This window comes from Gymnodraco acuticeps, unplaced genomic scaffold (genome assembly GCF_902827175.1).
Source record: "Gymnodraco acuticeps unplaced genomic scaffold, fGymAcu1.1, whole genome shotgun sequence".
Classification (NCBI taxonomy): domain Eukaryota; kingdom Metazoa; phylum Chordata; class Actinopteri; order Perciformes; family Bathydraconidae; genus Gymnodraco; species Gymnodraco acuticeps.
The window spans coordinates 347,535-360,804 of NW_022989837.1; the positions used below are offsets into that span (position 1 = coordinate 347,535).

The window sequence follows — 13,270 nt, forward strand, 5'->3', positions numbered from 1 at the left end:
AAGAAGGCACCTGCAGTCTGTCTTACAATAATAGACGAAGGAGTAGCCACAGTGAACAAGCTCACTGATCATTATTCAAAATGGTGTAAGCTGAAGAGAGCAGTGGGATGGTTTCTCCGGATTAAAGATCTGCTGCTGCAACTCAGTGGAAAAAGGAAAGAGTTCCAAGCCGCCTGTATTAATTCAGAAGACAACCCTGCAAATCAAGAAACCTTTCTTAAGCAGCAGATGAAGAAATACAGAGCCACACTAAACAAGAATCTGCTCACCGTGGAACATTTGGAGTTAGCTGAAAAAGTGCTTGTTCGCTTCAGCCAAAGGCAGGCATATCTGGAAGAGATCAAAGCTTTGGAGAAAGGACAGACACATGTCAAGATGAGTAGTCCACTCAGCAGATTGGATCCTGTTCTGGAAGACGGCATACTTAGAGTAGGTGGACGGCTAAACAACTCTGCTATGCCAGAGGAGGCTAAGCGCCCCCTCATCCTCTCTAAGAACCAACGTGTCGCTACTCTCCTTTTGCAACACATCCACAGAGAAGTTGGACATGGAGGCAGGAATCATACACTCTCAAAGTTAAGGCAGAAGTACTGGATTCCAAAAGCTAACGCAGCAGTAAGAAGGATCATAACTGATTGTACAGTGTGCAGGAGACTACATGCCAAGGCTGGACAGCAGAAAATGGCCGACCTGCCCAAAGATCGTGTATTGCCAGATGAACCCCCCTTTACCAACGTCGGAGTAGACTACTTCGGACCCTTTGAAATTAAGCGGGGACGCAGCCTGGTGAAACGGTATGGCGTGATCTTCACTTGTCTGGCAATCAGAGCAGTGCATATCGAGGTGGCTTACTCCCTTGATACCGATTCTTGCATCAATGCTTTGCGCCGCTTTATCAGCAGAAGAGGACAGGTGGCGATGATACGATCTGATAACGGCACCAACTTTGTTGGAGCAGAAAGAGAGCTACGTGAAGCCATTGAAGAGCTGAATCGGTCCAAAATACACAATGCAATGTTACAAAAAGGAGTCAAGTGGATCTTCAATCCCCCAGGTGCTTCCCACCACGGAGGAGTGTGGGAAAGACAAATACGCACTGTTAGGAAAATTCTTAATTCAGTGCTCAAACAGCAAGCAATGGATGATGAGGGCCTTCAGACCGTGCTATGTGAGGTGGAGTCCATTATCAATGATCGCCCCATCACAAAGATTTCAGATGACCCCAATGACCTTGAGGCACTCACACCAAACCACTTGTTGTTACTCAAGTCTAAATCAAGCGTGCCCCCAGGGGTGTTCAGGAAGGAGGATGTGTATTCACGACGCAGATGGAAACAATCACAATATCTGGCTGACCTGTTCTGGTCAAGATGGACACGGGAATACCTACCTCTCCTACAAGAGCGCCAGAAGTGGACCACACCAAGGAGAAACTTCCAGCCAGGAGACATCATCTTAATTGTGGATGACTCAGCCCCTCGTAATTCATGGGTGATGGGAAGAGTCCTTAAGACTATGTCAGACGCCAAAGGCGCTGTACGCAGCGTCAGCGTGAAGACCAAGACCAGTGTCTTAGTGAGACCGATCACAAAGCTCTGTCTGCTTCTCGAAGCAGTGTGATGGCCCCCCCCAAGGAAACAAAAACGGACCTCCAGTAAAAAAAAAGGGAATATAAGTTCGTAAAGTTGCTTGATTATGTTTAGATGATATGGTCCTATTTAAGTTTAATTTTAGTAATTGGTATGCCTAGCCAATTAGGGGCCGGAAATGTAGGAGCCATATGTTAAAATGTATAGTCTGATATTTTTGAATATTATTATCTTTTGTTGTTAGTGCTATTATATCATTTATTGGAACCAGCCGCGTGAAATTAAGGGCATAGACGACCGCAGCTGTTCGTGATTACGAGACGTTATAGCCGACGGCAGCTGCTGGTGATTGGTGTGTGAGAAGGAGAAAGAAGCACCGAGCAACATAGTTTTTTGACCTGAGAGAATATGTGTTTGTATTTGATACCTGAGAGAATATGTGTTTGTATTTGATACCTTTTTGTGTAAGTAAAAAACAAACTATCCTGAGACGTATTTTGTCCGAGTCAAGCTTATTTGCTATCTGTGAACCGAATTTTGGATTACTGGAACTACAACCATGGAGATCTAGCCTGTTAAAAAGAGAACCAGCTTCGTAGGACCGGAAAGCCGGAGTTTTCCCTGAATTTAGCCGGCTTAGCGAAAATCCTGCTTCGTGGTATACCCCCCAGGTACGCAGCACTAATCACAACATGGGCTGTTTACACAACGTTATAAAAACTAAGCTTTTTTCCATTTAAAAATTAAGTCAGAATTTTGAGATTTCAGAAAAAGGTTGAGAATTTTGAGATTCTTTGATAAAACTCAGAATTCTGAGATTTTATTAAAAAATAAAAAAATAAATTGAGAATTCTTGAGATTTTCAGAAAAAGTGAGAATTTAGATTTTCTTTAAAAAGGGATAATGTAGAGATTTTCTTTAAACAGTGAGAATTTAGAGATTTTTAATAAAAGTGAGAATTTGGAGATTTTCCTGAAATCCTCAGATTTTCTTAAAAGTGATAATTTTGTGATTTTTTGATATAAGTGAGAGTTTTTAGATTTTCAGGAAAAAGTTTGAGTTTCTTTCTTTAAACACAATGAAAGCATGTAACATCCGAATGTCATGCTAAGAGTACAGTTTTGAAGTATTCAGTACAACAACATATTTTGACACGGCTCCTGTTCACTGACCTGGGTAAAAACATGCTGCGCCTCCAGGGGCGGGCAGGGCAGAGCCAGCAGGGTCAGAACCAGCTTCCTGAACCCTGATCCGGGCTTAGTGTCCTTCAGTACGCTGGCCCAGTGCTCCTCCAGAGGAACCTAAGATAAGAAGTACTTTTTATGAGGAAATGTTTGCAGCAGCAGCATACAATCGAAATTAAAAGTACAATATCTCAATACAAATAAAATAGCATTACGAAAAAAAGTAGAAAATGTACATGTTGAATTACATATTTTTATTTTTATCTACTTGCACTATTTCTGTTTTATTGATTTGATTTATTTTGAATGTGTAAAACAACAATACAAAAATGTAACATGAGAATTATTATACAATACAAAATCAATCAGTGTCAAATTAATATACAAAAATATTACTGATTCTAAATTATATATAAACAGATGATCTACTTAATTACACATCCGAGAAGGGGTGGGAAGAACACTTATTTAATCCCACCCTTTCTCCCAAAAACTAAATTACTAACATATATATATTTTTTGTTTCTTAAAGGTGGGGTAGGTAAGAATGGAGAAAGCAGCTCGAGTGCGCTAGAATTTGAAAATACACAACTGCAAAAAATCTGCCACTTCCTCACAGAGCCCCTCCTCCAACACACACGAACGCACACATGACCAATGAGGGCACGAGATCAGTTTGTGCCCAGATGGAAGGCTGACAGGCAGGTAGGCCATCCAGTTACTTTAGCCGGCTCAGATGATTGGTCGAGCTTTTTACAGCACTACGGCTTCCACAGATGAAGTTTTTATGGATTTATTGTCAAAGAATTTCAGATATTCATTGCTATCGGGATGTTAAGAGCATTCCATGGAATATAACAACAAGTGTTTCTGAAGCGAATTACCTACCCCACCTTTTAAAGAAATACTTTTGTTATTGAAAAACAAAAACAACAAATAAACAAATGTTGTGTTGTACTGTTGGAGGAGCCTGTAGCTGTAACAATTTGCACTATGCACATCATCTTTTTCATATATATCCTGCTTACTTGAAGTGAACGGTTATTTTGAGTGTTCTTGAATTTTAATGTGTGAGTTTGTTTATACCTCGGGACTGTGGGAAACAGTATTTCCATCTTTCTGTGTGTACAAACATATTTTGAGATTGTCAATAAAGTTGACTTTGACAATAAAAGCCGTGAATCTTGAATGATATATTATACATACTGTAAGCATGTGTACCTGTGCAGAGTTCTCCCCCTCCTCAGCCTTCTGGTACTCCAGGAATTCAGCGATGAGTTCCTCCTCCTCCTCGGAGCTGCAGATTCCCAGCGAAGTCCCGAGTTCCCCGACTGATTTCCCCGTCACTTCCTGTCTGCTCCGAGGGTTCAGCAGCTGAGAGATGCTCCAGAGAGTCTCCTCACCGAGAGGAAGCTTCTCTGCAATGCAACCTGCAGGCATACACAACAGGAACATTTACAATGTATAATAAGAGACGCCTCTACAAAGTCTGTTTTTAAATTGCTTCTTAAAACTCTTCTCCTTAACGTTCGACACTTTTTAGCTTTTAAATTGTATATTGCTTTTACTATCTGGCTGTTGTGGTTTTACAATGGCCGTACTATATCAATTGTTTAATGCTCAAATGAAAGATCAGTCGGATTTGTTTGTAATGCTTTTTCAAGTCACTCTTGAACATATTAATGATTATCTTTACAATAGAAAATCTACCAGTAAATGTGAGTTTTGGTTGTTGTTATTGCTGTGTTTTATTAAGTGTGTTGTTTTTGTGATTTTTAACATGTTAAGTGCCCGAAAAACGTTATGGCGATCTGCAATAAGATACCAAATCATCTGGTCCGTACCTGTGAGTGCGGCGTAGAAAGACAGCGCCTCCTCCTCGAACAGAGCCTCTGACTCCTTCAGGAAGTCTTCCACTGCTTTCCCTCCCAGATTGATCTCAGAACCAGACAGATGGAAACTCTTGTCTTTAAGGATTTGGGCGTCTCGTTCCTTGAGGAAGCGATCAGCAGCCTCAGGACGGAGGAAGTATGAGGTGTAGGTGCTCAGCAGTTTACTGGCCTCCTGCAGGATGAGCAGCATGTCGGCTCGGTCCACTTCCTCCTCCGTCTGCAGGCGACTCTGGAAACTGTGCAGAGGTTTTAAAGCGTGCTGCAGGAACAGAAACGTGGCTCTGACTTTGGGATCCTGCAGCTGGGAGCAGACGGACTTGGCTTTCTCATCTTTGCCGTCACAAGACTTAAAGTACGCGATGAGATCCGTCCATACTTCCAATATATTAGTGACTAACAGGCAGAACTTAAGGCAGCCGGAGTTGAGATCAAACGGATCGTCTGCACTGATGTCTGAGCCGAAAACAGCCGTGAGGTCATCGTTCTTCGTAGAGCAGGAGGAGTGGTGGGTGTGCATGTCTACCATGAACTCTTGGACCTGATTGGAGAGCGCCTTGATCCCAGCATGGCAGGAAGCATCAGCGATGGCGTACAGCCCTCCTATAGCGACTATATTGGGGTTGAGTTCCCTGAGTTGTGTGCAGATCTGCTCTGAATCCGCGCCATTGTCATCCGAATAAACAGCCACGAGATTATCCGTGTGCAACCCGAACTTCTTCACCGTCTCCACCACCGCCGTGGCTTTTTTTTTCTCTCCGGTGCTGTCCTCTGACTGAAGAGCATCCAAAAATTGTAAGCAATGACCGGAGGCGTCAACGTCAAAAAACCCAACGAGGACCACGGACACGGTGTGGTCTTTTCCCAGCGGTTCCCCTCCGAAGATGTACAGGCAGTAAGGCGTGTGCTGGCAGGCGGAGGTGATATCTTTGGGATACTGAGACCCCAAACGACAGCGAGCAAAGAGTCGAGCCTTGTGTTCAGATTTAGCCGGGCCGGTGTAGCAGTGCTTGTTGATGAAGCTAACGGCGGCGTCGCTACACGGCAGCGTTTCGGACCGCTGGCTCTGCCTCACGGTCTTCTGGTAGATTCGAGTCCTTTTCTTGTGTTTGTTAGTGTCCGCATGTCGCCGGAGTTCAACAGGGCCTCTCTGTAATGTCTTCAGGCTGCGGTTGCAGGTGCGGCAGTAGGTGTAGTTATCTCCGAGAGGACTCTGGTCGGCCCAGTCGTAAATATACATCCACTTTTCATTGAAAAGGAAATTACCGGATGAGCTCTGGAAATCCTCTGACAAAGCGAGAGAGAAACGTTTCGGTTAAAACCACAATGTGCTGCGTCATTTTATAATTAGTACATTTCAATTGCATTTATCTGACTCTAAGGATAACAAGAACAGCGCCGACATATTCACTTCACTTGGTCACTAAAACCCTTTATGAACACACAGTTAGAAATACACTACATTCATACAGTTTTGTACATTTAACGTTTTTAGATAGTAAGTGTAAATATGCACATTGACATTGAATTTGATCTCGTTGCACGATCATCGCTACGACCTCTGCTTTTACCACTCTTATTTATTTATTTGTGTCTATTGGTTACTGCAGTGAGAGTTGCCAAATAAATGTTGTTGCACTTTGTATGATGACAATAAAGATATATTCTATTCTATTTAAACAAGCAGACCATTGTGAGTGCTGCTGCATCAGTTAAACGCTTAAAGGTAGGGTAGGTAAGAATGGAGAAACCAGCTCGAGTGCGCTAGAATTTGAAAGTACGCAGCCGAAAGAAATCTGCCCTTTCCTTCAGACTTCCTTACAGAGCCCCTCCTCCAACACACACGAACATGACCAATGAGGGCACGAGATATCGAGGCCATCCAGATGATTGGTCGTGCTTTTTACAGCGCCACGGCTTCCACAGATGAAATGTTTGTATGTATTTATTGTCAAAGCATTTAATGTATTCATTGCTATCAGGATGTTAAGAGCATTCCATGGAATATAACATGTGTTTCTGAAGTGAATTACCTACCCTACCTTTAAGTGCTTCTTTATTTTTCAAGCGAAACAGGTGAGTAACACAGTGACAGAAAGTATAAGTTACCTATAAGCAGGTTAGTGGTTGCGACAGTGGGGCTGATTTTCTTTCCCCCCCGAGCTCTCACAGGGTTGTACCCTTGCCTTTTCTGATTGGCCAGGTAGAGAGCTTTGAACCACTTTATGAACTCGAAGTTGATTTGAGAGTCCCCTCGTATGAGCTCCACGATTGGAATTGTCTAAACCAAGACAAAAAGACAACATTTAGGAATTAAAACAACTTCCATATTGCACATCAAGGGTGTAGTTTAACATTGAAGGTAGCAATTGTAGCAGAGAGTTATGGCGCTTTTCCACTGCAGGGCCTCGCACGGCTTAGTACGGTATAGTTAGGCCTTGGTAGGCCAGGCTCACTTTATGCTGCGTTTCCATTACAGTTTAGTAGCTGTGGCAGTAACTATAGTAACGCAGTGTAGGCGGAGCCGTGACGTCATCTTCAATGCGAACCACAAAACCAACATCAGCCGTTAGCTGTTAGCACTCAGAGCTCACAGCTCCTCATATCTGTTCAGAAACTAGACAAAAGTTAAACAAGTACAAACCACAGACTGTCTGAATACAGTCGCTGGTTTATTTATTTCTGTATAGGCCGTTGTTGTGAGTGTGGACGGTCGGAGCATATATAACGTTAGCTTAGCCAAGCTACATTCAGAAAACACGCATTTTAAAAGGTGTTTCGCCTGCCGTCTGTCTGCAGACTTGTCAAAGCATTCATTCATGGTTTTTACTAACCGGTATCAGTATGTTGTTACTTCGGCATCATTTTGAAACGTGTATTACAATTAAATCACGGTCAAATATGTTCATTTTGTTGTAATTGCCAGCGATTCTCTCTCTAGTTTAGCATAGCCAAGTGGAAACACAACCAAAAACGAGCCGGGCACGGCACGCTTAAACCGCGCTGTAGTGGAAATGCGCCATTAGATGAGAGCAACTCGTATTTCTGCACTAAGTATTGTTTTATTTGTGATCTAGGGGAATGCACAGCTCCTCCGTCAATCACTTTATTCCTCATTTAACCGTAATTGTACAACAGAGATACTGTGACCACAAACAAAACATTGTGTTCACGCATTTCTGTGTAACATAACAAAATATTTTGTCATGTTGGTTAACAGAAAGCCTGGACTCCAAGTAGCCCACTTTTAGGTGAACACTTTTCTTGTTTTTTGTTGGGTTGAGTCTGATATGGTTTCAGCATTTGGTGCCCTCGATAAGATATAGAAAGAAAATAAACAAATTATAAATAGTTTGACATTTGGCCCAGACCAAAAAGGCTAGAAACTGGAGGAAACAGTTAGCTAGATTGTAGGTTCAAAGGTATGAAATCTACCAATCCGCACGTCTCAAGAAACTGTAACGTGTCTCTATAAGAGATAGCATACCTTAGTGATGCTGCTCTTGTCGAAAGCCTTGCAGAGGAGACCGAAGTTGTGCATACAGTCGTCGTCACTTTGCACATCAAACTTCACCTGGGTCATGTCCACAGAGCCGGGAATGACCAAGTCCATCATCTGACAGTGGCACGCACCTGCGGGATAAACACAGACGGGTTAGAAAGAGGTGTCGGTAGAACTGGTGTTTTTCACCGCAGTGAGGATATAACGCTGTGCTGAACAAGGGGTAACCCCAAAGAAAGATTTAGATTTTCGCATAATATCTGCTCAGACTGATGAGTTACCTGAACCCATCTGCCGCACATCTTTGAATTGGGTCTTCAGCAGATTGTTTATCCAGACCACCAGATAGTGACGGCTGCTTTTATCTTTGCTGTTGGACTCCGGAGTCACAAGCACGGGACTCGCCATCTCACAGCTCTCTGAGAAAAAAGAAAGATTGAACATGCTCATGACTTTGATAGTGGGGTATAATTGAAATCACAAAATGTTGTACATTGGCTGTGGGTCAGCAGGCAGGAGTGTTGGTGGTTATATTCTAATTACTATTATTAAATCCCAGTTTGGTTTAACCTGTAACCAGTTCCTGCGATTAATATTACCTTTACCATCCATTGTGAGACTTTTTACATTAATAGTCTTCTTTTTGTCCGTTCATATCATGGATTTGTTGGTAAATAATTGTTTTGGATTGCATTTACATGTTTACTGAAGCCAGGATTGCAAACATGACAAGATTGTGGATGCATGAAGTGATAGAAGAGAGAAAAATGTGTGTATTTAATTGATAAAGTATCTGTAATACTGCATAGTAATAATTTATGGAGATGGAAAAAAGGTAGTTTTACCTCAATGCAGAACATGTAGTTATATAAAACGTAAAATATGTCCATATGAAATGTAGTAGAATAGAAGATTAAAGTATAATTAAAACTGCGGTCACACTTGTGCGCGCAGTGATGGCCCTCGCATCCGTGCGCCTGTCGGGGAGGGCAGCCGGTCGTCCCGGCGTCAAGCAGACGCTCGCGAGTCCTGGGAAATGAGCCGTTTCTCATTTCTCTAATTTTCGCGTCCCAGACTCCCAGGCCCTCCGGCAGCAACCCGGAAACGGATGTCGGCGCGCCGTCTCGAAGGAAAACAAATTTCTCTAAAGGGTCGTCGAGGATCGATTATGGAGGAGGCTGTCTGGAGGAGCGTAACCGAGGATACACTAATTTAGAGGAGAGAGGAGTGTCTCTAGAGGAGCTATAACCGAGGGTACACTGAAGTATTCTCCTGAGACGATTTCAGCCAACAGTGATGTTTAAAAGAGGTGTGACACATGGCTGGACTTCTGTCAACGAAGCACAGCTCTGCAAACTGTTCCCGTTGTGATTATAAGTTATTTGAGATGATCAAATGTGCATCAGACTTTCTGCCCTTTACCGTTTGTTTACTCACTAATCACATGTCCCCTGGATGTTACGCTTTTTTTTTTTTTTCTCAACACAACTGCTTTCATTGTGATGCGATGTTTACAGTGAGAACAGCTGCTGAGGTCAGTGCAGAAAGCAGAACAGTGTGTATAATATATATCGCTCAATAACAAATGTAACAGGCCTACATTTCACACTTTATTTGTAGGCTTCAGGAGATATCTACAAAGAAACAGTAGGGTTAGGGTTAGGGAGTGTATAGGTGTCTTTTGTAATGAATATGCCGCCAGCAAAGGGCGTTGTTGGACTAACAGTAAGTGTGTGTGTGTGTGTGTGTGTGTGTGTGTGTGTGTGTGTGTGTGTGTGTGTGTGTGTGTGTGTGTGTGTGTGTGTGTGTGTGTGTGTGTGTGTGTGTGTGTGTGGTGTGTGTGTGTGTGTGTGTGTGTGTGTGTGTGTGTGTGTGTGTGTGTGTGTGTGTGTGTGTGTGTGTGTGAGAGAGTTGATGTGCCAGGCAGACAGGCAGGTCTCAGTAGCTTATCTGACATATAATTGGTCAAAAATGGTACATTCTCCGTTAGCCTACGAGCTCCCCGTTTGAGCGAAGGACTATTCCTTCTCAATGTAGCATGACATTGGATATGCGCTGAAGTTGTCCTGGATTGGAATTTTTCCGATCATTCCCCTCGGAGGAGTTTGCAAGAATGTGCTTAAAATGCATGAAAAACGCACATTTTTCAAAATGGCCGACTTCCTGGGGGGCGGGGCTAATGGAAGGCAATTTGAAATATGTGTGCAATCATAATAGTATTGTGTATACAGCGTTTCGTGAATATCGTAAAAACTATATGCGAGCAGTTTGGAGCAATTTGCGCCATGTGAATCGTCAAAAATGGTGTATTCGCTGTTAGCTTACGACCTCCACGAGTAATTTTTCAAAAATGTGCTCCTCATTTAAGTATCCTATTGGATAGGGGCTAAACCTGTCCTGCATTGGAATTGTTCTGATCATTCCCCTAGGAGGAGTTCGCAAGAACATGCGTAAAATGGCTGAAAAACGCACATTTTTCAAAATGGCCGACTTTCTGGGGGGCGGGGCTAATGGAAGGCAATTTGAAATATATGTGCAATCATAATAGCAATATGTATACAGCGTTTCGTGAATATCGGATTAACTATATCCGAGTAGTTTGGAGTAATTTGCGACATGTAAATCGTCACAAATTGTGTATTCACTGTTAGCTTACGACCTCCACGAGTAATTTTTCAAAAATGTGCTCCTCAATTAAGTATCATATTGGATAGGGGCTGAACGTGTCCTGGATTGGAATTTTTCCGATCATTCCCCTAGGACAGTGCTTCTCAAAGTGTGGTCCACGGACCACTGGTGGTCCGTGAGCGCCCCCTAGTGGTCCGTGAGTATATTGGTAACATTTCACATTTTAAATAAATAAGTTAATTTAAGTTTTCCGCACTCTCGCGGGAATATCTCCGCAATGGAGCAAGGTTAAGTTTAACTTTCTATTGCATGATATAGCCCAGCGCAACACCTTCGTCACACATGTTGCCACCTGTTTGTACCATTTTCAGGCGATTTGTAATCTGTTCGGTTAAGTGGTCCTTGTTATGAAAAAGTTTGAGAAACACTGCCCTAGGACAGGGGTCGGCAACCCGCGGGCCGCATGCGGCCCTTTAAGCCCTCTGCTCTGGCTCCCTTGAGCTTAGACAAAAATAAGAAGGAAATAAAATAAACGTATTTGTAGGACTATTTATATTTTGTTGCATGGTTGAAAATGTTTCGTATCTTGTATTTTGAGGTGATACTGTGACACATAAATAAAAAACAAAACGGTTTTAATTAGGTCAACTAAAATATGCGTCACATCCTGCTACGGTCCCGCGCGAGCGCCTTTTCTTGGAGGCGAATAACCTGACCCCCGGCACGATGAGCGAACTATGGATAAATCAAAGAAAAATACCGGAGGAACACAGGATTTAATTATGTGTGGACAGAGTTATCTGCTTTCACAGCAAACGATGCTGGTTTACCGGTATGTCTGATATGTAGAGAGAAGTTGTCAACGGTGGTGCAGCCTTTACGTATCGAGGAACAACAAGGGAGAGGAAGACAGCTGACGATCTTCAGTCATAATTCAATGGGGTATGTAATTTATTTCAGAAAACACTTTTTGTTATATTCCATGGAATGCTCTTAACATCCCGATAGCAATGAATATATTAAATGCTTTGACAATAAATACATTCAAAAATGAATCCCTGGAAGCCGTAGCGCTGTAAAAAGCACGACCAATCATCTGAGCCGGCCCGGCTAAAATAACTGGATGGCCTAACTGCCTGTCAGCCTTCCATCTGTGCACAAGCTTATCTCGTGCCCTCATTGGTCATGTGCACGTTCGTGTGTGTTGGAGGAGGGACTCTGTAAGAAAGTCTGAAGGAAGAGGCATATTTTTTCCGGTTGTGTACTTTCAAATTCTAGCGCACTCGAGCTGGTTTCTCCATTCTTACCTACCCTACCTTTAACTCTTTTTAGGGTGCAGCTATATGTTTTATTTATTTCAAAGTGGGCCCATTTTAATAATATTTGTTTTCCCTTCAAATGTGCAGAGGACTCCCCAAGTGCTGTGTTTAATTTATTTTAAAGTAGGCCTGTGTATTATTTGTAATTCTCCTTATAAGAGTTCTTTGTTTCTTATTAGAGGTTAACAGTTTTATATCATGTAATAAATAGCCTAATAAATGCAAAAAAACTGTAGTTTTTGTCTGATATAACAATAAAAAACTATGAAATGTTTTGCGGCTCCAGACAAAAAATGTTTTGGAAAAAGGAGCAAAATGGCTCTTTTGGTCAAAAAGGTTGCAGACCCCTGCCCTAGGAGGAGTGCGCAAGAATGTGCTTAAAATGAATAAAAAACGCACATATTTCAAAATGGCCGACTTTTTGGGGGGCGGGGCTAATGGAATGTATGTACAAATATGTCCGCAATTCCACGAGGAATGTCTGTGCCAAAATTCGTGAAGTTCTGAGAAACTATGTGACTACCACACAATAGGGGGCGCTAGTGAGCAGTTTTTTTGAAAATGTACGTGTTTTTTTTTACATTCTCGAAAAGGTCCTGGGCTCTGACGTGTGTCCCATGTTTTGCGTCCGAAGCTCATTTTATGCTATCGCAATTTAAAAAAAACATATAGGCCACGCCCACATTTGTTGCAACACTTTAAATCTGAGTTCGTAGTCGCCCCGAGAGTATGGGTTTTTAATTTAAAAAAAAGATTAGTCCATCCGCTCTTGAGTTATAAATTGGTGGTGTTTTTGGCGCCCCCTATAGTCCAAAATGAAAATGCTTTGGTGTGCCTATTCCTCAAGACAGACTGAACCTATTTACCAAAATCTGTGATGTTTGGATACATTGTTGATGAGTTATGTGCATTTCTTTCTAAGCCCCACCTTTTTGCGAGTACATTTTAATTCATGGCGGAAATGTTTATCGTTTGAACATACTCATCGCCTAGGGTAATGTGTCTGACCCTCCACCGATGCTGTATACGAAGTTTGGTGTTGAAAAACTGAAAATTGAAATTTAAGTGAATATTTAACTGTTTATGTAAATTATGCCAATTTTTTTTTTTAAATGTAGGCGGAGCTTAGGGTTCCAAGAGGATTATTTGTAGAACAGGT

The 13,270-nt window shown here is 42.3% G+C and overlaps 2 protein-coding genes across 9 annotated transcripts in view; both read right to left on the reverse strand.

The window, feature by feature from the left end:
- Positions 1 to 13,270, reverse strand: part of LOC117559017 (DNA (cytosine-5)-methyltransferase 3A-like) — a 58,767-nt gene that overhangs the window by 43,976 nt on the left and 1,521 nt on the right. For 4 of the 8 annotated variants that reach the window (XM_034235666.1, XM_034235621.1, XM_034235657.1 and 1 more), the window contains exons 2-8: positions 8,446 to 8,583; positions 8,150 to 8,295; positions 6,772 to 6,943; positions 4,618 to 5,949; positions 3,980 to 4,203; positions 3,860 to 3,892; positions 2,762 to 2,890 (exon numbers count right to left, since the gene is read on the reverse strand). In XM_034235666.1, coding sequence (XP_034091557.1) covers positions 2,762 to 2,890; positions 3,860 to 3,892; positions 3,980 to 4,203; positions 4,618 to 5,949; positions 6,772 to 6,943; positions 8,150 to 8,295; positions 8,446 to 8,572 — 2,163 coding nt within the window. In that variant the 5' untranslated portion in view covers positions 8,573 to 8,583. The remainder of the gene's footprint in view (positions 1 to 2,761; positions 2,891 to 3,859; positions 3,893 to 3,979; positions 4,204 to 4,617; positions 5,950 to 6,771; positions 6,944 to 8,149; positions 8,296 to 8,445; positions 8,584 to 13,270) is intronic. The other 4 variants (XM_034235675.1, XM_034235648.1, XM_034235631.1 and 1 more) reach the window with 3 other exon arrangements.
- Positions 1 to 13,270, reverse strand: part of LOC117559050 (DNA (cytosine-5)-methyltransferase 3A-like) — a 117,506-nt gene that overhangs the window by 41,109 nt on the left and 63,127 nt on the right. The gene's annotated exons all lie outside the window — the stretch shown is intronic.